The sequence below is a fragment of the Rhipicephalus sanguineus genome, chromosome 3 (genome assembly GCF_013339695.2).
Source record: "Rhipicephalus sanguineus isolate Rsan-2018 chromosome 3, BIME_Rsan_1.4, whole genome shotgun sequence".
Taxonomy (NCBI): Eukaryota; Metazoa; Arthropoda; class Arachnida; order Ixodida; family Ixodidae; genus Rhipicephalus; species Rhipicephalus sanguineus.
In genome coordinates this window covers 129,581,556-129,608,640 of record NC_051178.1, presented here as the reverse complement: position 1 = coordinate 129,608,640, position 27,085 = coordinate 129,581,556, and the positions used below count along the sequence as shown (strand labels likewise).

The following is a 27,085-nucleotide window of genomic DNA, read 5'->3' as shown; positions in this document are numbered from 1 at the left end:
ATGGTGAACGGGGGAAACTTGCGGGTTAGGCCTAGGCCTACCCGCCTTGGATCGCCGGAGCTAGGCTTAACCCGTTAAGGTTAGCGAGGCTGCGGCGTGGTTGGCACTTCGGAAGGCAAAATATGGAGAAAGAGCCTACCCACCGAAATAAATCCGGTGTCCACGGAATCCGTGTAACCTGCTGCGTTCGTTGGCGTGAAATTGACGGTGGGTTGAGGTGAAAAAACCTCGCACAGTCATTGAAGATAGCGGAAGCCGATGTTTCCACGTCCGCACTGGTCGGCTTCTTCTTCTTAAAATTTTTACTGATAACCGATAGGCCACTGACTGCTGTTTGGGACACAACTGCAAGGAAAGTGCGCACGTTCAAGGCCAAATTGCTAAGGTAGCTTGCTAGAAAATAACAAGTGGACCGCCCCCTCATTTGTTTTGAAAGGATACGCTCATGAGATTCAGTTAGCTTAACCTGATCCAATAGCAGCTTTCAAAACCATTTCAGAGAAACTACTGCCGAGATCCTTTAGTGGAACACGTGGAGGTTGGGAATTGAGCAATAAGGAATATGGCATATATATTAGGGTGATGTTATTCTTACATTCATTACTTTGTTCACACAATGCCCTATTACTCCAACAACAGAGCATATAGGTGAAAAACCCTTACAATGCATCCTATTGTATATGTATTGACGTGTGTGCTTTGCAGGTGAGAAAGACAATGGGGGCATCAATGAACATCAATGTCTAGTGGGACTTTGGGTTTTTGTCGAAGACATCATGTTTGTCCTTCATGATGAACCGGGAGTGCAACCACACACGAACATAGGGAAGAAGGCACACAACAGAGTGCTGTGTTTCGTGTACCTTTCCTCTGTCCGTGTGTGGTTGTGCTGCTGGTTCATCATGAAGGATAACCAACTAGCCCAAGTTTCAGTCTTGTTAGACATGTTTGTGCCCGCCATTTTTGTGTCAACAAGCTGTCTTACTCTTGTAGAAATTTTCACTGTCTTGTGTTTGCGTTGTACCGTGACAATGTTCTCTATATTTTCTCTCATGGCTCTGCATCTCATTGTTCTGCTCAGTGTGCAGCTGCACAGCAGCATAACATGTTCCTTCATATACTTAATGCACTAAATACTGACATGGGTGCTCGAAGAAATGGCTCAAAATTTAACAACAATTAGCGTTGCCAGATGAAACACCTAAACACCTAAATGCCACAGTTCTACAGTAATACGTGAAGGGAAGGGCTTGGAGCACAGAATGGAAATAAGGGACCCATGCATACATAATTAAGTGCCATGCTGGCACAGTGATGGATTTGGACACAATGCCTAACTTACTGCAAAGATATGTCTCAACACTGCAAGTGAAAGGTCATGTTTTGAAATGATGCCAGAAAAAAAAACAAATACATTTCAGGTCTCAACATTTAGTGAAGGACAAATCTAGTACTATATGCGAATACCCTTCATGTGGCACGATGTCTGACAGATGGTGTGCCGTGGTAACTGCCATGGAAGTGGGCTGCATGTAAAGGATAATATCGAATAATAGATCGCTGGGCAACTTGGTAATTCATGACTACAAAGAACTGCGCGAAATAAACTGGCACAAGGAAGACGCTTGTCCGTGCGTCTCCTTGTGCCGGTTTATTTCACGCAGTTCTTCGTAAAAAAGAATAATAGTTGCACATTTAGACGTGTATGTCTACATGGTTATGTGAGCGCTATATAAGCTGCTAATTCTGAAAAAAAAGCTGCAACACTTGCGCTTGAACTACTACAGGATGTTTTTGTGTATAGCTAGTGTAGGTAGTGGCAATAAATCTTGAATTCTCAAGCACAGTTTGTATTAGCTGCTGTACTAGCCAAAGCTAAGGATGTTGGATGACAGCTGTTATTTAAATAAAGGTGCACGTAAAGCTACATGGTATGGAACAGGGGCGTAACCAAGGGGGGGGGGGGAGAGGCGGTTGGGGGGTTCAACCTCCCCCCCCCCCCCGAAAATTTTCAATTTTGCTTGCGTATATATACACACAGACATGCAAACGCATGCACAAACATACATAAAGCATGGTTGACCCCCCCCCCCACCCCGAAAAAATTTCTGGCTACGCCCCTGGTATCGAACATGAGGGAGGTTGACTGGGACACGTAAAGCTCAACATTTATGGGTGTGCTATTAGTGTGAAAGCGTGCTTTTTATTTGCAGCTGTTATTTGCAATTATGACACCTATTGAGTATAAGAATTGTTCCTCTATATCTACTATTTAGTATTATACGTTTACATGTCGTGTCCCATGATCCGAATCAAGCAGGATGCTACTGACTGCACATTTTTAAGACAGGTGAATATTTATTCCTAGAAGTCAAGATTACTGCCCGAGTTCAGCCACTTTTAGCATTTTGCTAGTTTATACATTAAAGCGTCGTTAAGCTCAAAGCATACTCGAATGGATGACGTGGAGTGAAGTAATACTGGCCCTTGTCGCTCCGATCACATCTCGTAGCCAAGGAAAGAATCACTTTCACTCGTCGACAACGGGTGGAATACGAAAACAACCTTCAACCTGCCATGTTCCCCAACACAGGGCCTCCACCAGATCGCTCTTCGGCGCTGATATGCGGTCAACTGAGACATGTTGTAGAGCTTAACGTTGATGAACCTTCAAGGTGCAAAACAAGTGCATATTTAATTTGGGGTTGTTATTTAGATTTAACAGCGCCCATTAAATATTAAAATGTTTCAAGTTAATATTTGCATTATTCAGTATAATTGTTCACATGATCCTTCTGAATCCTTCAGGCCACTTCTGACTTTTGAAGAAATAGCATGGTTTTATCCTTGAAAGCTGGATCATATTGTGACTCCATAAGATTTCAAGCATTGCTAGCTTCTTTTGATGCGACGCTTGGCAGGAAACGTATGTTATAACGGGTGATGCAAGCGATTTCAAGCGTGCTCTTTCTGCGCCAGTCATGCACTACGTTTCATCGTTTGTGGAAGCCAAGGGGAGCATCACTTCCAACTGTCGACAACGAACGAACCACGAGAACGAACAACCTCAGACCCGCCGTCCTCCCCAGCATGACAATTCCACGGCATCGCTCGTCGGCGCCGTCAGCATCGAGCTCGGGAGACTGCATTCTTTTTCTGCGAAGGCTCGTTGTTCTTTCGACTCAACAACGACGTTTCTTTATCTCGGAGAGAAATGAGCGTGCCCGTTCTGAAAGCTGGTCCGTCGGCCCGTACGCGCTGCACTACACCAAACCCATCTGTTGCGCGAATAAGCGATCATGTGTTTTAATCCGATTCCCTGAGATGAAACTCTACACAATACTGTCCGTATAAACGAACCGACATCAACGCGATGTTCGCGAAGGACGTGGGAGACTGTACTTCGCCGAGTGGAGATGAGATCAGCTGACTTCCACCGCCTGTACTGCGTCAAACATCGCAGAAAACTTTTCTTTGGCGGCTGGTTGCACATCAGGGCACGTTTGGCTGCTGTATGATGCCGGCAAATGGAAATGCACTCGGAAACGCGCATATATACGCGAACGATGCATCTCACATATGCAAAATTCTGGCGTTGTAACCGATCATAAAATCGTCCAAGATAACGTGAAGTGCATATATAAAGCCGCGTAAGTTCACCCAGATCGTGTGGTGCAGTGGCGTAGTGGTTACAGTGTCTGCTTGTCATGCGGTTGGCCTGGGTTCAAATCCCCGTGGTGGAGTGTGAGTGTTGATACATGGTTTATGACTCTGTGTGCAGTGTTCTTGTGATGTGTAAATGCATATTCGAATTTCTTTTCTAAAAATTTGCGAAAAGTACCACATATATTTGACCGCATATTGAGCCGTATATAAGCAGAAAAGGTTTGACCTGAAATACCGCTTAACCAAATCGACGGTATGCGTTACTTTAAGCGGTCGCTTTTAAACGACCTTCTGGCAACGAGATGGCCTCGCATATGGAAGAGCCGCATAAGAAAAAGCCGCTTAGCCAGATGCCGCATAAAGGAGTCGTATAAGTAGGCCGCTTAGAGAGCCATTTATAAGCGTCGAAAATATGACTTGCTTTCCGCCTTATATGCGTTGTTTTAAGCGGTCGTTTGCTAAGAGTGTAGGCTTTGTTATCTACTACGGTCGGTAAACACCGCTGTTACGGTGGAGTCGAACTTTACAATGCAATGCACCCTTGGGGGCATTAGTGACTGCAGGTAGTTGTGTCATGGCCTCTTTGAGTTCTCTGTCCAGACGATGCGATTTCGGGGATCGAGGGGCCGTGTATATTGCTACATGCAGAGGCGTCAGTTATTGAGAGGCCATTATGGTTAAAGCAGCGCAAACAACACAGACGAAGAAAGAGACACAATAAGCAAGTAAGCGCTAGTTGTGTCTCTTCCTTCGTCTGTTTTATTTGCGCCCTTTTAGCCATAATAAAACCATACCAACTAGCCCAGCTGTCGGCCTTGTTGTTGAGAGGCATCAGTTACCACCACCTCCTACCTTTGGTCGATGCCGGTTTAACATCGCGCCATTCGCGGCTAACTACATGGATCCTTCACACGGAAACGGCTACACGTAATAGTACGAAATGCAGCGGTGACAGACACGCAATAATACTACACTCTGCCGGCAAAATGAATAGAAGCAAAAAAAAGCCAAGCTGCGCACGGCCGTAAGGAAGAGGTGCTTCCCCCGCTGCACAAGAAGGGGCAGCGATGACGTTACAGAAGCAGGTGATCAACCCGCCGGTGTCCCATTGGCTAGTCACTCGAATCCCTTTCACGCAAAGAGCTCAGAAACGAGGCGATTGACAAGCTGGCTTCGCGGCAATTCGGAGTTCCACGTTACAGCGTAGAGTCACCTTGAAAGGAGAAGTGTGACTCAGAAGAAAAGTGATAAAGGAAGGCACGTAGCGGTTCATGGTTATAAAAAGGTTTTAAAGTGCACGATGAATGCGGGACGAAAACAGGAACGAGCACGCGCGCGCGCGCACACACACACACACACACACACACACACACACACACACACACACACACACACACACACACACACACACACACACACACACACACACACACACACACACACACACACACGCACACACGCGCGCGCACACACACACACACACACACACACACACACACACACACACACACACACACACACACACACACACACACACACACACACACACACACACACACACACACACACAAGCGCAGTGATGACTCATGGGTGGCAAGCTGGCTTCGCGGCAATTCGGAGTTCCACGTTACAGCGTAGAGGCACCTTGAAAGGAGAAGCGTGACTCAGAAGATAAGTGATAAAGGGAGGCACGTTGTTGGGCTAGTCGGTTCATGGTTATAAAAAGATTTTAAAGTGCACGATGAATGCGGGACGAAAACAGGAACGAACACACACGCAGTGATAAGTGATGACTCATGGGTGTACACCACCTAGTGCCAGGCGGGGATACATCTTTCTCCTTTAGAGGAAATGGGGGGGGGGGGGGGGGGGGTGTCCGCGAATCAAAAGTTCCTCCCGTATTGAAGGTGGACGCTCTAAGTACCTCTCCCCTCGCACAATGGATAGTAAACACGAATTTGCATGCTTGGTTCACCTCCACGCCTTCCCTTTCTACGGACATCCATTTTTCTTTAAAAAGAAAAGCTTGCTGCTTAAGGGTACACTAGTCAAGATCTTTCTCGGAGCGTCTTTCGTCTAATCTCATTGTCCGTGCACACACACCCCTGCGATAAGACAGGGCACTCTGTCCTATATCTGACTTGTTTCCTCAAATGTTTTGCGCACAAAAAAAGGATTTTTCCTTTTAGAATGCAGTACCAACCAGCCCAAGCGGCCACCTTGTCCCTGCGATAAGCCAGCGTTTCGCAGCACACTCTTCATAAGGCGACTACGTTTAGTGGACGTATAGGACTACGTGTAAGCTGGGTGTATAGGGCTACGTGTATATATACTATGACAGTCGATTTACTGACCACCTTAGCAGCACTGGCGGCCGTAATATCAGGTAAGTGCTGATACTTTTTTTTCTTTCTGAGTGATAAGAGAGGTGGGTCGTCGTAAAATAATGTGATAAGATTCGGTGACCATTCACACGTTAATTTGTTATAGAAAATCAAATGTCGCGGCATATACTGTACACTGATGTCATCGGATTGACAGCGCCGGCTAAACATGAATGCGGCTGTAGCGTGTCGTGGTTTTTAGCGCGAAAGTCTAGTTATTGTGCAACAGTTTTTATAGCTAGCATATATGCATTCATTAAAAAAAAGCCGGAAACTTACCCGGCGACTTGAATGTGGTAGTGTGTACGTGAATGCGGTGGTGATGAATCGCATTTCTTAGCACTGCATATGTATGACACCATGCAACAGCGTTTACACGTGCGGTGAACCTTCCCTGTCCGAAAGAAAACCATTTGTTTTCGCCAATTTGCATTCCTTCGGTGAGCGAATATCACACGGCGGTCGCCGGTTCACTTTTTCCCTCCAAGTACGATATCCCAGTTTTCAGCTTCGACCACTTGAGAAGGTCTGTCGAATCAATTTTATTCACATTTTTAGCGTACTATTACTCTTTAATTGAATACATTAAGGCAGAAATCCGAAGCCGTGCCTCACTTGTCACATTCATATAAACAATACCGTAGTAAAACACGTGCTGCAAGTCTTTTTTGGCTCATCAGCCGATAAACTTATTTTTATGTGAGCTAATCTCTTCAGTGTCGCCATGCTTGCCGGTTCTACAACACGAAAATTGCGTGCTTACCGACGTCATTGATGTCTATGCAATTCCATTGCTTCTGGATGTGCAAGACGTTCGCTGAGAGTTCTGCTAAACTATTACGCCGGAACAAATAAAGAAAGACACACAGGAAACTCCTCGGCACTTTTGTGCTTTCGTGAGAAACAAGCTGGTATAATGCAATAAGACGGAAAGCCATTAGAGCTAGACTACGTTTGAGTCACTGTAGCAACAAACAAAACAAACAAAAACGGGATGCACCCTTTTACTGTTTCGCATGATAAACAATAGTTCATAACAGGAGTTTATGTTTAGTAATGCCAGCAAATAATGGAGCAAGTTCAAGTTATTCAAGTTCAAGCGCATCTGCTTTGAGCGAAACTTCATCATTCCGCAAAATTTTTTTCTTGGGCAAGTTGATGCTTACTGAACGACATGACTTGTAGCGCAAAACTTTAAAAGAAAGACTAGGAGGCCTCTTGCTTTCTATTTCTGTCTGTCTTCTAGTCTTTCTTTAAGTGTATCATTACGCTAACTCAGAATGGTTTCATTTTCAACTCCAAAGCCGTAGCACACGACTGCCAGACGAGAGACTACGGCTGGGGCAGCTTCGTGTGCGTCTGCAGCCCGAAACGATGCGACTTCGTCGGTGACATCGGCGGTCTGCTGAGTGGAGCAGCGGTGGTGTTCGAGAGCAGCAAAGCCGGCCTAAGGTTTGCGAAGACCACCACAACATTCGGTGAAACAACAGGTGAGCTCAAGGTTCTAGCCAAAAAGTCATACAATTACTTTTTTTAAACCTAGTCTATTCAGCTGTAATTTCACACCAGTGGTTTTTCGGAATCGCATATTTTTCTCCTGTGCTCCCGCCTCATTTCTCGCACCTTTAGAAGAGTCGTTTCACTATATTTACGGCTGTTAAGAACTCGTTCAACAACGAACGTCGCTGAAGCCTGCGTTTTGGCTACTTCTCTTCGTCAAAGAAGCAACTGCCTTCCTTAGCAGCAGGTTTATTTACCCCTTGATCGCTCTCACCCAACTTAAAAACAGGAGGAGGGGGAGAGAAAGCACGCGCACGAAGTGGGGAATATAAAGAGAGGGTAGAAGAGGGCTATTGAGATTATCTCTGAAAAGGAGTAGCCGGCGTTATACAAAAGCGCTAACATCTCCTGAGCACCATATAATATATATATATATATATATATATATATATATAATATATATATATATATATATATATATATATATAATATATATATATATATATATATATATATATAAGGAGTGTGATATGTCAAAAGCGGAGGAGGAAAAAAAAAGGGGGGGGGGGTACCACAATATGATTATGAGAGACGCCGTAGTGGAGGGCTCCGGAAATTTCGACCACCTGGGTTCTTTAACGTGCACCTAAATCTAAGTACACGGGCCTCAGACATTTTCGGCTCCATCGAAAATGCAGCCGCCGCGGCCGGGATTCGATCCCGCGACCTTCGGGTAACGCGCCACATAATGTCATGCATTGTTATTGAAACAAGCTATGCTCTATAATCGTGCGACCACTCTGAAGGCAGGTTTGAGGCAAGAAAAAGGTATCACGCGATTTATTGTGTTTCCTTCACGCTTTGACAGACGTTGCTGATGGTGAGGAGTCAGAAGTCCTTTTGATCAACTCCTCAAGGACATACCAGAGGGTGCTCGGTTTTGGAGGTGCCTTCACTGATTCCGTCGGAATAAATCTGAACTCTCTGCCGACCAACATGCGAGATTATATCCTCAAGTCCTACTATTCCAAAGAAGGTACGCTGTTTTATCCGCCATTAAGAAAAAAATAAAGTATACCGTGCGTCCAATTTAGAATTTAAAGCGTCCTTCATCGCAGCAAGAACACACAAAATACAAGCCAGCTTCTCCGCCTCAAATCCACCATTTAAAAGGGTCTATGAATGCTAATGGTAAAGTTTTAACGTCCTTTAGAGCTGTTCTGGGGTTTACATGCGACGCCGCCGTCAATACGACCGCGCTGATTTATGGTACATTTCTTTTTAACACCTACACAAATATAGGTAAGCGTGAATTTTCAGATTTCACTGCATCGAATTTAGGCCACGTGTGCTAGGGAGTAGTTATACTATACTTCGACCTCATACTCAAAGGAAGAACATCATAGCAGCTTAAAGGAGTCACGAGCCACTTTTCCAGGTAATTATAATATGACCTCAATACCGTAGTTTATTGCCTCACGTATCGATTGCCGCAAAATTTTCTCGAATCCGTCAAGAACGGGCGAAGCTTTAGTGGTTTGTCGCGCGCTTTAAGAACTTTCTCTTATCTCGTCACGGACGAGCGCGGTGGAAAGCACACAGGGAGTGATGGTACGGGAGAAAGAAGTTACGTCAGCGTGCTCCACGACCTTGAGCGTGCGTGATGAAACGCGGTTGTAACGTGATCGCTCGCTCCCGTTGCGATTCCTGCGTGCGAGTGTGGCCATAGGCGTGCGCACAGGGGGGGGGGGGCGGCCGCCCCCCCTAATCACCTAAGAGGGGGGCGCAAAATCTGCCCCGTACATCGACCCTTCTAGTCACCTAAGAAGGGGGGGGGGCGCAAAATCTGCCCCATACATTGACTTAGTAGGGTGTGGGGGGGGGGCGCTGCGAGGAACCTTTGCCCCCCTAATGGGGAACCCTGCGCACGCCTGTGAGTGTGGCTCATGTGTATGTTAGCAGGCTATGGAGCGCCGCGCCGGCATGCACGCGACGGCACCCCGTGGCAAGAAGCGCATTTGATACAAACGCCGCTCTCGATTTTATTGGCCAATAGCATGCCACCCGCTGTCTAACGTCGAGCAGCGGGCGCCGGCAGCTCCGAAGAGAGTGAGGACGAGCCTTTGTATGAAAAAAAGGGCGCCTTAGAAAATGGCAAATTCGCGCTCCGCTTGTTAGCTCTTCTTGCCGTGCACGACTGCGAGATTTGGCTAAGATGTTCATAGCAGAGATTGCTATTCGCAGGATGTGTTTTCTCACGAACCCCGAGGGGTGGTTCATGACCCCTTTAAGAGACTAGGGCCAGTGTTTAAGATCTAAAAAAAAAGACAGAATACCTGTGTCGATCTCAGATGGTCATAGGTCGCGGGAAAACATTCAGGGTGAGTGACCCTCGTGGTGTATCGCCTTGAGACAACAAAAAGTTGGAGGACGCTTGAGCTTCGCTTCAAGAGGCAGAACGCGATAGCGTAATCGGGCCCCGTTCACATCGCCTTCTCAATCGATAACTTCGCTTCGCCACTCGGCGGACACCTCAACCGTGCCGCAAGGTAAGGAACGTCTGTGCGAGTAACATTGGCTGTTTAAAACTATCCTAGAATGCCTACTGCAAGTACAGCTGCGAAGTGCCCACTACGCCACAATTCTTCCTTTTTGCGAATCAACGAAGTACCCACTAAGTGTCCCTAAGGCAACACGCGAACCAACGCAGCTGCTCACTTTGTTGATGCTTTTGCTTATGATGATGATGATTAAATATGTCTCGGTGCTTTGTAATAGGTGGGCCACGCAACGTTCCGCGCATTACATGGCATTCATATAGGGGTTTTTTCGGAAGCATTTCCAAGCAATGGCGTGGCTCTGTGGTAGAACACCTGCTTGCCACGCAGCAGGTCTGGGAATTCGTTCCCCACCCAAACCGAAGTTTTGTTTATTTGCAGATATCTCAAATATTTTTCTCACGGACAACGATGATTTTTCGCTCACAACTAACGACGTCGACGCCGGCACCGCAATTTTTGCGTAACGAGCTCTTTAACGCTGTCGCGTTAAAACGAAGGTTGAGGCGGGGCGGATATGATTCCGAAAATTTATATCCCTGCGTTCTGAACCATAAAGATGTTCATATTGAAGTGCGGGTATGCTGGACTTGCGCATTTATTTTGCTTATCAATGCCATTGTGCACTCTTTGCTGATAGGTCCTGGCGTTTCTTCGCGATAACTGCCCTGCGCCACAAAAATCCATGCATCAGTATACTTAGAGAAGGCTACCGCCTCTACTTACTTGTCAACAGGCAATAACTTAACGTAAGCAGGCGACGCCTGCTTACTTCATTACTATTGCCTTCTTGCCACATACTTGTCACGTCATTGTGTGATAAATTCAAATGAAATATTGTTTTTTACTTAATATTCCGTGTTTGTCGTTTCTGCGCCGCCTACAGGAATCGAATACAACATGGGAAGAATCCCGTTGGCCAGCACAGACTTCTCTGTACGCAAATACACGTACGACGACTCTCCCGATGACTTTGAGCTCAAAAACTTCACCCTTGCCCCAGAAGACTTCGATCTCAAGGTAAACCAAATAATTAGTTTAAACAAACAAACCACATTCCTTATTATTTCTATTGTCTATAACTAACAAAGTTGGGAACAACTGCTTATCTTTAACCGATCGCTTACCAAAAGTAGAGAGTAAAAGTGACCGAAGCTCTGATTTAGGATTTTCAGGTGAGATGCAAGAGATTGCCTTTTCTTCCAAAGCCTGCCTTTAAGCATAGTTTTCTTACGTCAGGGGGCATCTAAGATAACATCAGGTGCTGCACGCTGGGAGGTAAACATTCATGCCTTTGCGAGCATATAAAAAACATTGGTGATCTCTTTAGTTCCTTCCCTTCGACGGTTCACGTTTTTCTATGCCTTTTATAAGGGAACTCTAGTCTGACGTGCTTTTTCTTCAGTGGTCGAACAAAGCAGCTCATCGTTTCTTGTGTGCTTATGAGCTTACCACGGCTAGTTGTTCGATGACTCAAAAGTCATCAGCGCATTCTAAATATATACATTTCTAAGAAACGGTAAGGAATTGCTGCGCAAATTGAATGTGCCATGGTTTCCAATACAAAGGCGTTATAAGCATGTTTTGCCATAAACGTGTTCGCAGTCACAGGCTCAAAGTTGTTATTTTGAAACTATGATGGGCAGTGATATACAGCGTACTTGTTGGAACTCTCCTGGGTGCATGTGTAAGGTTCCTCCCCAACGACCTCAGCACCGCGCACGTTTAAAAAACACGAATTTTTCGCCGTTGTTTCACAGATACCTTACATCAAGAAGGCCATGTCTCTCTCGGGTGACTTCGTGTGGTTCTTCGGCAGTTCCTGGAGTAGTCCAGCCTGGATGAAGACCAACGGCGAGCTGGAAGGCCTCGGTTTTCTCAAGGGTCAACCGGGAGGGCCTTACTACAAGACTTGGGCAAAATATCATGTCAGGTACAGCGTGTGCCTGGAACTCTTCTTTTTTTTTTTCCACTCTCTGTGTGTGGTTGTCCGTCATTTTTTAGACTTACAGCTTGATACCCTAACCCTCTTTTATTGCGATAGCAATTATATGGACAGTCTCGACGGGTTTTTGCCGTCGCCGTCGCCGTCATGTCCTTCCGGTATGAACTCCAAATTGATAAGATCCCCCCGCGCATTGTATGTTCTACCGCGGGTAAAAGCGCTCGAGCAGGGGAGATGAACGCGGCCGAAGCAGAGTTCAAACAAGCCGGCTCATCGCTCGGAGGGTGCATGCGATAACATCACCCGGCTCGGGGGAGGCCTGCCGTCGACGCAGACAGGAAACGCCCGGCCTTCTTTAAGGAGCCTTAAAAGACGCGAGGGGGGGGGGAGTGTCGCGTCGCGCGAGGAGCAAGTTTGAACTTTTAATCTAAGGGCGCGGTCGCGATCGCTGGCGCGCGCGCTATCTCGAAAGCCATCACAGCGGGCGGCTCGTATACCCGTCTACGTGCTGCGCTCTCAACGCGAAATGACTATGCGGAGAGCATCTCTCCCTGGAGCGGCCGTATCCTCTCAACCAGCGTTTTGCAGTTACGCGAGATCGGATACAAAACAGTTAGCTGCCAGCCTCACTTTGTGTAACACTACAATTTGTTGCTATCGCATTCATTGCTTCACCCTTGCGGTGAAACTGTGACTTTTTACATGTAGTTGCGATATGCATAACCTAAGCTGCAAGAGAGAAAGAGAGAGTGAGAGAGAGAGAGAGATGCTCTGAATAACAACAATGACGGACGTGCCGACCGCGATGTCCTGGATTACTCCTCGTACCTCTCGCTGATCGGCGCCCCGCGACGGACTCCTCGCCCGCTATGCCGTGCGCCGCTCATCGACGGGGCCTTCGCCGCTTCGCCGATGTTGTGCACCGTGCCTCTAGCTGTGTTTCGCGGACCCGTCCCTGAACTCCCGTGACCGTTTCCCCATCTTTCCTGTCCTCTTTTCTCTTCGTTGGATGGATGTGCTCCTATCACTTTTCTCTCTATTTTCCTACTTTTCTTTTATTCCCTCCTTACCCCCACCCCTACAAGGCACTGCGCCGTGTCGCCTATAGGCAGACAGAAATTAGGTGCCTTTTTCCTTTCCTTAATAACCACAGAAGAAGCTCAAAACATGTAGTTTCTTCACTACCGAAAAAAAATGCGGGCAAGAAAAAGAGATGCAGTTTGCAAAATTTTACTTCACATGTTTCCACAGGTGCAAGGAAGAAAAAAAAACAATGCGACACATTTTTATTTTTCAAACGGTAAAAACATGGCAAGAACACCGCCGATAAATGCGGACTCTGACTTTCAAGCTTCGTGTATTTTTAAATGTTACGCATAACTTTTCTTCACAGTACATTGTATGCAAAAAAATGTTGCAAAACGTTTGGTAGTCCGGCCTTAGGAACCGCGCGCTGCGCCATTTGCCCGCCGCTATTTTCTTTTGTTTACACACCAGCCTTTAATGGTTGACTTCTGCTGCTCACTTTTGGAGCATGGGAAAAGGACGCTCGGGTGACGAAGGCGCGAGTTTTCAAAGACACTGAACAGTTAGAGGTTTTGTAGTTTGCTTAAGAAATCAGGTCCATGAACGTGGACGCAGGCAGCGAAGCGGTTATGTAAGGTGAAAGATATTTAACAAGCGACACTATACAATGTATTTAATCACATGGGGAAATTCGCAATGTGCCGCTAAATCCGATCGAAGTTTCATATACAAGTATTTGTTTCATGTTTGCCTGCGAATGATGATGTTATTGCATCCAGGCTCTTTACTCATCTCAAGTTTAGACTGAAGGGCAGAACTCAGTTATGGTAATCGCACCGTTATACAGCGAGGACTTACGCTGTATATAACTGGGCCATTCGTAAATCTGCGAACAGAAAATCCCTAGCGCAGGTATACGTGCTACAGAATTTGGGCAAGCCCTCCTCCGCTGGTCTACTGAGATATCGCCAAGCCGAGAATGCGGCAAAAGGACACGTGGTGCTCAAATGGCTCCTCAAAATCGCTCACGAAACGCGAAGCGCATGTGGTGAGCCAGACAAGACGACGCATGTCGCGGCAAAGAAACGCATCCTGCTAAAGCAATAGCATGCGGTAAATTCAAAGATGACTTTCTGTACCTTCCATGAAGGTTCTGTGGCTTTAAATACCTTTCATCAAAATTCTGCGCCACCTCTGTACGATGTGCGACAATGCCACTGATCATACCTTCACAGGGTGAAATGGCTCGTGATTTTTTTTTTTTTTACAGCGAGTGAGTGAGTGAGTGAACAACTTTATTGAACGATCCGGCAAAAAAAGAAAGAAAGAAAAGAACAAGGAGAGGGGAATGGGATGGTGGAGACTCTTGCGTGCATGCGAGCCTCTCAGCCGCGAAGGAAAAGCTGTTATGAGATCATTTCACCGGCCGTTTTTGGCGCCGTAGTTGTCCGCGGCCGCCGCTGCCGGTGTCCGTAACCAGTATCGCTCGAAATAAGAAAAAAAAAACGAAATAAGAAAAATTCCGGGATGGAATGAGGTTCGAACCTGGGCCCTCTGCGTGGGAGCCCAGTATTTAACCTCTGAGCCATGCCGTTTTTTTTTCTTTATTGCCTTGCATACCAAGACTATTTACATACTCACAAAAAAAGGGTAGAGCTATACAATTACAAAGTGAAAATATGAACCGTCAGCACTGAGCTGACTACAATCAAAACTTTGGCATGCGCAACAATAGTTCCACTCCTGAAATCCACTCTGATACATCCTCCTGCTCTTGATGTGCTGAGCCATGCCGGTGCTTGAAACTGCTTTGCAAAAAGGTCCTATACAGGCTTCATGTCGGGAAGGAACCACATTAGCATATGCAATACAGCGTGGTAGAAGAGTAAAATAAGCACCAAGCGTCGCACAATGCGAATTCTGTAACAAGGCGTCCCACAATGCGAATTGCGCAACGAGTAGGTTGTCGATTGCTTCCAACCCATTACAAAGGGCTCTGTCATAATTCTTCATCGTCATCAGGCACAGCACCAACAAAGTGCGCATAATGCCTTGCATGCGTTTAGCAGGTACCACGGCTCTCCGTAGAATGACGAAAAATGGCACTGTGCCTGCTGCCCTACTTCTCAAAAATTACAATAATTTATAGCGTAGTGGGTTCCTCGCAAGTGCACTTGTATTGGTTTCCAAGGAAGCCCATAAGCGCATGATCCATTTCCTCGGGGTCTCAGTAATATTACAATGATTTATAGCGTAGTGGGTTCCTCGCAAGTGCACTTGTATTGTTTGCCAAGGAAGCCCATAAGCGCATGATGCATTTCCTGAGGGTCTCAGTAAAGTTCTTCGCCCCCCCCCCCCGTCTCCTTCCCACGTCAACGTATGCTATACAGCATGACGGGAGAGGGAAATAGCGACCGGGCGTCACCCAATGCAAATTACATAACTGGTGTGCCGTTTAAAGCTTCCAACCCATTACAAAAGCTGAGCCATAATTCTTCATTGTCATCAGTCGTCGCTTCAACAAAGTGCACATAATGCCTTACAGACGTGTAGCTGGTGCCTCGCTTCTCCGCAGAATGACGAATAATGGCTTAGTAGGTGCTTCCCAACTTCACAAATATTGTGATTTATGGCGTAGTGGGTACCTTTCTAGTGTACTTGTATTGTAGCCCCAAGAGAGCTTACAGCGGGCTTTAGAAACGCCGCTCTTTCTGCTTTCGCTGTGACTGTGCTGCGGTTTCAGCGCAGGCCTGGCGTTTTTTTTTTTTTTTGTAAAAACTATAATAAAAGCATTTGGTTCCAGAGTGAGCATTGGTTTTTGATGCTTAGCTTGGATCGCGCTTCCAGGTTCGTGGAGGAGTACGAGAAACAGGGAGTGCCCATATGGGGAATGACGACACAGAACGAGCCAACGTCGGGCTTCGTTCCGTTCTATCCGTGGCAGACACTGGGTTTTACGCCGTGGAGTCAGAGGGACTTCGTCAAGCTCGACCTCGGGCCGGCTCTGGAAGAAGCCGGCTACGGTGAGGGCAAAGTGAAGGTCATGATCTTTGACGACAATCGCCTCTTCCTTCCGTTCTGGGCAAATGTGGTGAGTAACGTATGATGCAACCCCGCTAAAACCGTAAAAAATAGATAAAAATGAATAATACATGTAAAATGAAAATTTGCTGGCAAGTTCTGTAAGCGCTTAGTGCAAAAAGTTATCCTTCTGCCTTTGCCACAGCCGCTTCTATTAATACACATGTATACTCCATCTTAAAAGTTGCGCTAAGTAAACAGAAACACAGCACAGAACGAAAATAAAAATAAAGGACACACGACGTCGAGAGTTCTCTTTTTTTTTCGTTCTGTGCTGTCATTCTGTTTACTTAGCGAAACTTTTAAGATAAATGAACACCAACTCGCCCACCTTACTGCTTTACGAAAGTATAGCTCCATGATGCAGCGGGAACTTCCCAACGGGTAGCAATTGTGTCTTGCTGGAGTGGAGGTCGCCTATACTTACCAATGGGCCGCAGTGAAGCCGCGCCGCGCGCGCGGCGGCCATCTTGCCATAGGAAAGAAACGGGAGCCAAAGCGCGCCCGCCGCGCTGACTAACGTTGGCGCTGACTGCGTCTTTCCGCCGTGGTTTTTAATGGTTATAATGGCGAACATTAAGGGAGAAGTTGTCAAGAATAAGAAGCGAAATCGCAGATAAGAATGCGGTCAGTTTTATTTTGTTTCTTTTGGCGTTTTCCTTGCAAGCATGCACACCGAAGGGCCTGTATCACTGTTTTTTTTAATAATTATCCTCTTAAGAGCAGACTTCACTTCTCGGCATTCATTTTCCTGTTTATTTCGTTCGTCATGTGACGGAGTCTTATGCATATATGGAGTTTGGCCACTTTCTTTGAGCGGAATATAAATGTGGGTCCAAAGCACCACTCTCGATATGCTCATCGAGAAGGATATATATTCGTCAAGGCTTGAAAGCCATCTCTTTTCTCAAGACAAGCTCAAAATCTCCAAAATGAATAGTTTTGGCTTTGCATGGACGTGCTTCAAGGGCATTCAGCTTGCAGTCGACACTATTTCAATAGATACAGCTTTTTCGATAACATTTCGTAGGCTCGGCCGCTCTCTCTTACCCTGTCAATGAATCAATTAAAAACGCCCAAGTGGCATAAGTTTAAGCCAACGAGCATAGTCTGTCATCATGTATTCCAGTCCCAAAGTCCGCATATCTAACCGTTTAGTCGCCCACAATCTCAACATGTTTTCTCATTTGTCATCAACAATCAAAGTACAGTAGAGTTTATGTGCGGCACTGGGCTATCTTTTACAGCGAAAGCTGTTATGAGATCATTTCAGCGGCCGTTTTTGGCGCCGTAGTTGTCCGCCGCCGCCGCCGCCGCCGCCGCCGCCGCTGCCGCCGCCGCCGCCGCCGCCGCCGCCGGTGTCCGTAACCAGTATCGCTCGAAATAAGAAAAAAACTAAATAAGAAAAAAATTCCAGGATGGAACGAGGTTCGAACCTGGGTCCTCTGCGTGGGAGCCCAGTATTCAACCTCTGAGCCATACCGGTGCTTGAAACTGCTTTGCTAAAAGGTCCTATACAGGCTTCATGTCGGGAAGGAACCACATTAGCATACGCAATATAGCGTGGTAGAAGAGTAAAATAAGCACCAAGCGTAGCACAACGCGAATTCTGTAACCAGGCGTCACACAATGCGAATTGCGCAACGAGCAGGTTGTTGAATGCTTCCAACCCATTACAAAGGACCCTGCCATAATTCTTCATCATCAGGCACAGCATCAACAAAGTGCGCATAATGCCTTACATGGGTTTAGCAGGTACCAACGCTCTCCGTAGAATGACAAAAAATGGCAGAGTGCCTGCTGGCCTACTTCTCAAAATTACAATTATTTATAGCGTAGTGGGTTCCTCGCAAGTGCACTTGTATTGGTTGCCAAGGAAGCCCATAAGCGCATGATACACTTCCTCTGGGTCTCAGTAAAATTACAATGATTTATAGCGTAGTGGGTTCCTCGCAAGGGCACTTGTATTGGTTGCCAAGGAAGCCCATAAGCGTATGATCCATTTCCTCGGGGTCTCAGTAAAGTTCTTCGCTCCCCCCACCCGTCTCTTTCCCACGTCAACGTATGTTATACAGCATGACGGGAGAGGGAAATAGCGACCGGGCGTCACCCAATGCAAATTACATAACTGGTGGGCCGTTTAAAGATTCCAACCCATTACAAAGGGCTGAGCCATAATTCTTCATCGTCATCAGTCGTCGCGTGAACAAAGTGCACATAATGCCTTACAGACGTGTAGCTGGTGCCTCGCTTCTCCGCAGATTGACGAATAATGGCTTAGTAGGTGCTTCCAAACTTCACAAAAATTGTGATTTATGGCGTAGTGGGTACCTTTCTAGTGTACTTGTATTGTAGCCCCAAGAGAGCTTAACGGGCTCTAGAAACGCCGCTCTTCCAGCTTTCGCTGTGACTGTGCTGCGGTTTTAGCGCAGGCCTGGCGTTTTTTTCGAGACAGTGACTCATCTGTGAAGCCAGCATTTCCTTTGATGGAATTCTGTACACCGTTCTCGTATAGAGCGCTCTGCTGACAGTGCGCGATTAAACTTCGTGCGTACATACTCGTAAGCTGATGGAGAATAGAAGTGCAGCGTTAACGCAAACGCTCCCAGCTCGGATGGAATACGTGCCTTTCTTGTCTTTTCGTGCCCTAGGGGTTGCTGTATGTATCGGGGAAGGCTGCAGTGAACATCGCCCTGCCCTACTCAGACATGAGCTTTTGATCCTTGATCTCCTTTATTATCGCTTGAGGATCGAGCCTCGCTCTTTTTGGTTAGTGTGCAATTTTTATGCTGCAGAATTTTCATCTTGAGCTGTTTTATCTCTTCTTGGAAAAGATGAAGCATTTCTTCGTAATGCTGCCATATAAGTGATGCAACTGTCACATCTTCAACAACGTTTTTCAATTGAACGCATCTAACGGCCGGAGTACCCCTGGGCGATCGGTCAGGTCGCTTTATTTGCAGCTGGAAAGAGCACTGCACAGTTCAGACCTGCTGGTTTTACTCGCTGCACTGCATAAAGCAAATACAAATATAACGGAAAAAGATGCACGAATGTAAGAAAAAACAGGTCCCCTTATATTGCCCAAATGACGTTACATAACCTCATAGTTGCGAGCTACCCTTTTATAGCACGAACAGGGCAACCGATAACGAAATCTCGCCTATTTATATAATTTCAATGAATAGCAAGCGGTGCGTTATTTTCCTATTCGCGCTCCGCACCAGTGGTATCAACAAGCACAATAATGTGTATCACTGGGTTTTGCAAGTGTTTTACAAATGCGTCAAGCACAGCTAGTCGCACAACTCCCAGGTCGCAGCCTAGTCCGGTCGAAACAATTTGGCAAAAAGTGCCTCTAACATATGCGATCGCCGTCTTTTGGCTTCCTGACTTCCCGTCAAACAGCCTGCCCCGACGTGCTTCGAACATTTGAGTCCTCACGAAACCGGTTAGGAAAAAAGAATGACCGTAAGATGTGAAATTAGCGACATATTGCGGGCTGTCAGCATATGTTCCGGCTTATAGAGAAGTTTTCATCGAGCTCGAAATGTTCTGCTTACAACTGAAACTTCATCCCAGAGTACCTTTTCGCTCGATTTATACAGCCGTACGCAACGCACAATGTATCCAACAACGTCCGGACGCCACCACGCCAGAGAACAGCTAAAACATCTATGCGGCCGCTGCAGCATTCGTTGCAGAAGGCGCGCTTTCTGGCTATGGCAAGATGGCGGCACGCGGCTTCAGCTGAGGGGCGCCTCCTCCACTCCAGAAAATTTTATTTTAAGCTCCTTGATTGTAACGTCGTGAAATAAGGGATATATTATCCAAGATATGGATTGAAATTGTAGCGTCGTGGTGCATGTGGAATATATCTTGCAAAGATTGCTTTTCAGGTTGCGAATCCGGTCGAAATTGCTATATGCTATTGGTTATTAGTTTCCGTCTGAATTTAGCACTGACACAAGCGCATTCGAGTATAATAATTTGTCGGTAGGGAAGTCATCGATGGTCCTTTGTATGTATAGGTCCTCAGCGATGATGAGGCGGCAAAGTACGTGCACGGAGTTGGCGTCCACTGGTACAAAAACAAGTTCATCGGCCCGTCTGTCCTGGACGATGTGCGAGAGAACTTCCCGGATAAGTTCATCCTTGCCACAGAAGCCTGCACCGGGTACGAGACTATGACCTTGAACAAAGTCAAGCTTGGGAGCTGGGATCGCGCCGAACGATACGCCAGTGACATAATCGAGGTGAGCGAGTCCTTGCTGAACAAAAGCTAGATTCAGCGGAACATGAAATAGCCTCTACAAGTAACTTCCCACCTTGTGCATGCCGTCCGTAGTCTGCACAGCTGGGGGGCGATCGGAGATCTGTTCGTTCCGCTTGTTCGTTCTCCTGGGGAAGAACAAGCGCGCTGATTGGCTGAAGCGGGAGATGCCACTCAAGGCCGGGGGGTGTCGCCATTTCTTTTTTTTTTGCTTGATCTTTTCTTTTTTGGTGACGTCATATCGCGGCATAACGAGTGGGGTGCTCGGAGATCTCTGTTCTGCGCCGTTCGTTCTGTACCCATTCTGGCGGCGTACGCGATTGGCCGAAGCCGGAAAAAACCACGTCTCTGAGGGGCGTAGCCATTTTTCTTTTTGCTTGATCTTTTATTTTTTGGTGACGTCATACCGCGTCATAAGGAGCATGTCGTCTGCTACAAACGAACGGAGCGCGAGACCGTTCGCACGCGTTCTCTCGAGCGAACAAACGGCTTCGCACGGCATGGTGCGGTGGTTACGGCTGCCGCAACAGCTGATTTTGAGAAAATGGCGCTTGCGACGTGTGCTTCTCTTGCGGTTGGAGGTGCAAGATGCGTTTGAAGACATGAGCGAGTGCGGCGTCGCTTTCTGTTCTCGAAACGAACAGTGCGAACAAAATGAACGGGCCTGCCACTGGGCTGTGGTCTTACGCGCAGGGACTTCTTAGTTCAAAAGCGCTACCAGCTACTGCCACGTGTCGTTCCGTTCCTCACTCGTGAACGACGGCCCCAGTGGGCACGACGGCGTAGGTATCGTGGATGCTCTTTTATAAAAGTCAGCAGAAGCTCCTTTTGACGATTCGACACCCGTGAGCCAAGCCAGACATTCCGGTGGGACGACATCTTGAAAAACTGCGCCAACCGCTACTTTTCTCTTTTTTTTTTCGCGTGCGCGACTTCACATAGCGAGCACGTTAGAAAACCTAACACCAATAAATATCAGCGCTCAAACCTATTGCTGTTTCAGAAACTGTTTGAGCTTGAAAAGAAAAACAATATCTTTTCGTATAACAACTGTATATATTAGAAGGCGAGAAACACTTCGTTTTGGAATATACGGTCCCCTTGCCGAGGACAAACGATGCGCGTCTACTTCCGGAAAGCTCTCCGCTCACCGCTTGACGATTGGCTGTCCTCTTCCTCTCGGCGGAAGAAAGCTGCGGACCGCCCACTTTTGTGACGTAACACCGCCAGAACGAACGCGGAACGAACAGAGATCTCCGATCCCCCCCCCCCTGGTTAAATACTGTTTTACTTACTGTTCAATAAGCCAGTTCAGGCTGGCGCCAAACAACCTGCTCGAAAGCTTTCCGACGTTATAAGATAATAACGCAATTGATGATACTAAGCTGGCTCAGCGATATTTTCCCAAAACAGAACAGAAAACCTTAAGTTATTTGAATGGGAGGAGCCTTAGTCGAGGGCCCCACTGACCTTAGCCGCCAGTTCAACCTGGACGATCAGCGCTTACTGGTAGGCCAGGTCAGAGCTGGCACTTGAGAACAGGTACCGCGAAACCATTCTCAAATGTTGTGGAATGCAATTTGGGCCTTATTGCAACTGTTTACGCTGACTTCCTTGCATATGCAGGACCTCAACCACGGAGTTGGTGGTTGGACAGACTGGAACCTCGTTTTGAACACGGAAGGTGGACCCAACTGGGTCGGAAACTACGTTGACTCGCCTATCATCGTAAACGCCACTGCTGAAGAGTTTTACAAGCAGCCCATGTATTACGCTATGGGCCACTTCAGGTATGTTTTCTCGCCGTTTCTGAAGCATCTAAAAGCGAATCGTCGGCTCTCTCAGCCGGCGCCTTGGTGCCGGCTGCAAAAGACGAGACGAGAAGAATGGGCGGCGCGCGCTCGAGGCATGAGTTCGGCAAGCGCCGTTTGGTACTGGAAGCCTGCTACGCCGGTTCTCTTGTGGCGCTTTGGTTCGACCCCGCGGTTGAGGAAAGTGGTGACCCGGACGTGATTCGAACGCGCGACCTTCTGGGTACCCGGCTTGCGCCTCGAGTACGTGCCGCCCGTCCTTATTTTTCTCGTCTTGGCACCAAGGCGCCGGCTGAGTGCGCCAACCTTAACGCCCGCATGTTGCGGCGTTGGTGTGTGCTGCAACATAACCTTATGGGTACTAATCAGTACCTACGTTTTCAGCGTAATATTGGCAAAAAGTAACAATTGAACAAGGTTCTGCTGTACACGTTAAGGACCCTATGTGGCTCATTAGCGCTTTATATTTCCCGCAGCAAGTTCATTCCAAGAGGCAGCATCAGGATTTTTTCGAGCATGGAACAAAACGACATTCTAGACATCTTTGGGAAAGAACTGGAGCATACCGCCTTCCTGAGACCGGATTCAGCCGTAGTTGTGGTCGTACTGAACAGGTGAGTAAAACTGCTGTCGACCATAAGGAACGGACATACCTTAGCAATTGTGGCTATAGCCCAGCGCGTTGCACGAAGTGCGGCAACTCGTGCGTGTGCTGTAGCCAATGAATCGAAGTTATATTCTGCTGGTTAGTACTCACCGTCTGGTGTTGTCAGCACTGCTTGGTTGTTTGATGCGACATAACTCCCGCAAACTATACATGTGAACACATGGTGGACAGTGTAAGCAGGACAGCCGAATGCATACTATAGGCGATGCGCAAAGCGCCGACCACGCCATCTGCCGCCATGGCTCGGAAGCGCTCGCGGGACCCGGCAAACAGTGTTTCACCGAGCGTCTACGCGAGTGCACGGATGTTTGTGTTTTTCAACGTGATTTAACGACTCTCTCGGGCTTCAGTGATGTCGAGAAACAGCTGCTGCGTTGTCGGCTGCTCAAACACGTACAAAAACTCGCCAGGAACGCACTTCTACACGTTTCCGGTGCTATTTCATGAGCGAGAGCGACGGCGACGGTGGATTGCGGCTGTCCGACGCAAAAGGTAAGCAATCGCGCTTTGTTTAGGCAGTGTTAGAACGATTACCGTGTTTTTATTTCTCCATTTATGTCGCTACATCTTCAGCGAACGCTACGTTTACATTTGGTCGCCTCGCCTGCATTGTAGACGCTACAGTGCACATGAGGTTGTTATCACTGATAAGACACGATGCCTAGGCTCTCGAAAAACGAATGGCGCGAAGCGCTATGCCAGAGAATGTGGGGCAGGTGGCGGCTCCTTTACAAAAGCGCCGTGGAATCACACGTGTGCTGCACGAAATGGGCTGCATTCTACCTAATGATGGCACTGGAATGCGATCACCGGTGCAGAATGTTCGCTGTGCGCTCGCCTCAACTGTATGCATATTGGCTGTAAAACATGGCACCTGTTCGCACTGAAGGCTTTTGACAGGACATTCAACCGATTCAACCTCCATTTGCATGCCTCGTAACATGACTTCATGCTAATAAAAAACACCCTTGATGTATCCCACTAATACTCATTCGCTTTACACAAGCTGTGTTATGAGTGGGGCCATAGGCGTGCTCACGGGGCGTGGGGGCTTTCCTATTTGCCTAAGAGGGGGGGGGGCGCAAAATATGCCCCTTTTGCCCCATCTGTCTGTCTGGCGCGGCTAAGACGCCACTCCTCCTGAAGGCGCACGCCAGAAGAAGCCTCATCCATCAGAGAAACCGACATTTTGTGCCAGAACTGTTTCAACCGCTTCAAACAGATCGCCGTAGAGTCTCTGGATGCATCTCATTCTGACGAAAATTTTGTTCCCGAACAAATTGCTGTCGAAGAGCTACACGTGTTCGTGAAGACAACAAAATATATTTTTTTCAGCGAAATTACAGGGGGTCGACGGACATGCACCGACGTTCTTCTCTGAAGACACCCAGCAAATACGTAGCCAAGCTGCTATGACAAGCTAGGTGACCACCAGCTCCGCAGTGACTCAGTCCCGCGCCACTAGCGCAAGCTGCCGAGATATTTTTTCGCAAGTTTATCGTGCTGGTTTCAAAGTTTTACCAACGCTGACCCTTCGCGTGGCCGCACCCGTGAAATCCATGCGCCGGCGCGACAGCGCTCCCTCAAAATCTACTATATAAACACATGGCACGTAAACGGAGCTACTGTGTCGAGAAAAAAACGTTGGTTCATGCGTCAACGCATGCAGGCATTAGTGATCGGGACGTTGTAAAGAAAGCGGTGTACTTACGATGAGCTCCACTTCGTAAGGAAGCTTGTTGACGCTTGTCTGTGGCAAACACCTTGGCGCGTATAGTGACAGTGTCGTCCCACACAGCTGTTACATCGGACACATGTCCACTATTATAAAGCGCGGCTCCTTTGCGCACACTATCGCCGCAAAAGTAATTGTCAGGGACGCGCACAAGCGGCAAATCGCGCGCGCGCACTTCCGTCATGCTTGCAGTGAAAGGAGCCGTTCGCTACGCGTCCCGCGTGCGGTTCCAACGGCCGCCGCTACGCGGCTTTCAGTGGCGCCCCTATAGGCGCTGCGCATCGCGAATAGGTTACACATATGCTCCTGCGCAGCCATAAAATCATATTAAGAATAATTTATTAGTTTACCTATTTGTACACACTACAGCGATATAGTGGCTATTAGGGAGAAATATCGCTCATCTAGATGTCGTAGGGCAAACTAACGCAATGTTAAAAAAAGTGCAGCAAAAAATATTTTCCGCTGAGAGGGGACGATAAATTACATGCGAATAAATTACAGCAACAGTTTTTTAGGAAACACTCGATAACAAAAAAAATGCTCTTGGTTATTTTGCCGCTTGCACTAATCATTGTAAATATGCATGCGCCTGAAGTTTACTGATATATTTTTTCCTTAATAATTCAGTTGGAAGTATGGCATTTATCCTGTCTTTCATGTCCGCGTTTTTTTTTTGTCCTGCCTTCCTTTTCTAAGAAACATGTACTAGCTGGCCCAGGAATGCGTTTTAGTGAATTACAGGCAATTCAATGTGACACAGTTACATAAATACTCCTTCAGGACGTCTCGCTCCAGATTGGGGTGTTAGAATGTTTAGGCTGTGACAAATACGGGCACGTAGAAAACGCCAGGGCTGCGCGGAAACAGCAGTACAGTCACAGCGAAAGCTAGAAGAGCGTAACTCAGAACAGTAGCGCAAATAATCACACGGACGGCGACAGGTAAAGATGGGACACTGCACTATGTCCCGTCTTTACCCGTCGCCGTCCGTGCGATTCTTTGCGCTGCTGTTCTGAGTTATATAATACCAACCAGCCCATCAGTCTGTCCATAGAAGAGCGGCATTTCTAGAGCCCCGTTGTAAACTGTCTTGGGGCTCCTAACACAAGTACACTTGCAAGGTACCCACTACGCCATTATTCGTCATTCTACGGAGGAGCGAGGTAGGAGCTACATATCTGTAAGGCATTATGTGCACATTGTTGATGCGGTGGATGATGACGATGAATAATTATGGCTGATCCCTTTGTAATGGTTTGAAAGCCTTAAACGACCCACTAAGTTATCTAATTCGCATTGTGCGACGCCCGTTCATTATTCTACTTTCCCACCACGCTATATATAACATATGTTAACGTGAGAAAGAGAGATAGAGAGGGGATATAGAGTGCGTAGCACCGACTAATCAAACTGCCGCAATAAGCGCTGCAGAAAGGCGATGTTTTCGACGGGTGAATGTTGTGCCTCGGGGGAGCGAGACAGAGGCCAGCGGGACATGGAACGCCGTCGCGCGTTCACGACTCAAGCTACGAACCTCTGCCTCTAGTGTTTCTAAAGCGCAGTGTGGTAGTGTATGCATGATAAAAGCCTCGGGAGCGCACGCCTCGCCCTTGCTCTCCCCAACTGACGACGCTTTGAAGGACTGCATATCGAGTACCAGTGTTTTATTATGTGCTTCTTGATACCATCTTTGCGCGGGATTCGCGATATGCTGTGTCCAGGTATACATGTTAACAGCTTTAGCTACAACAGCGGTTAAATTGGGATCATGGGCGTTAGTCGTCGGGATGGGGATGTGCCACTAGGCGTCAACGTGAGTGCATTCACTTCAAGCCGTGCTATAGCTGCCAAACACCAATAGACATAGAACAAGCTCTAATATATCAATGCACACTAAACAATCAACTACTTCTGTGGAGGCGGCGGCGGCGGACAGCGCCAAAAACGGCTGTGGTTCTGATCTCATAATAGCTTTCGCTGTAAAATTCATAGAACTATTTGCATTTATTTAAGAGGCTATGCAGCGTGAAGAGGTATTTGTGGTGCCAGAAACAGTGAGCTTTCAAATGTGGCGACGTGGTGACCGAAGGTCATGATTGGATGCAACAGTTATATATGAAATGTCGCTGTCGTACGAGAAATACGAAATACCCGCCGCCTGCAATATAACTAGGTTGCAACAAAGATCATGAGGTAATCCAATACCTCAGAGAAGTCACAGCTACGTTACATTGCTTCGGCAGGGCCTCACCATAATATATTGGCAGAATTACGGGGCAGTATTTTCTAACTTTTCTGTTCTCGCTTTTCAGAGGGGACCGCCATGTCAAGCTGAAGATCAAAGACCAGGTTAGCTGCGTCAGCTTTCAGAAAATCATCAAAGAACGTTCCATAGCGACGTTCATCTGGAAACCAGAGCGAGAGAGAGAGACATAA

At 47.2% G+C, this 27,085-nt stretch overlaps 1 protein-coding gene across 1 annotated transcript; it reads left to right on the top strand.

The window, feature by feature from the left end:
* LOC119385838 (lysosomal acid glucosylceramidase-like) lies at nucleotides 1–27,085 on the top strand. Its single transcript, XM_037653213.1, has 10 exons — nucleotides 1–24; nucleotides 7,330–7,540; nucleotides 8,419–8,586; nucleotides 10,995–11,128; nucleotides 11,869–12,041; nucleotides 15,927–16,170; nucleotides 20,192–20,416; nucleotides 22,060–22,223; nucleotides 22,721–22,858; nucleotides 26,962–27,085. The coding sequence occupies exons 1-10, from the start codon at nucleotides 1–3 to the stop codon at nucleotides 27,083–27,085; spliced, it is 1,605 nt and encodes a 534-aa protein (XP_037509141.1).

What these genes read in the sequence shown, in the direction of transcription:
- LOC119385838 (XM_037653213.1), top strand. Translation starts at nt 1, where the DNA reads ATGGTGAACGGGGGAAACTTGCGG. An exon ending in TGAACGGGGGAAACTTGCGG is followed by an intron (nt 25 to 7,329) that starts GTTAGGCCTAGG and finishes ACGCTAACTCAG; the next exon opens with AATGGTTTCATTTTCAACTC. An exon ending in TGGGCAAAATATCATGTCAG is followed by an intron (nt 12,042 to 15,926) that starts GTACAGCGTGTG and finishes TCGCGCTTCCAG; the next exon opens with GTTCGTGGAGGAGTACGAGA.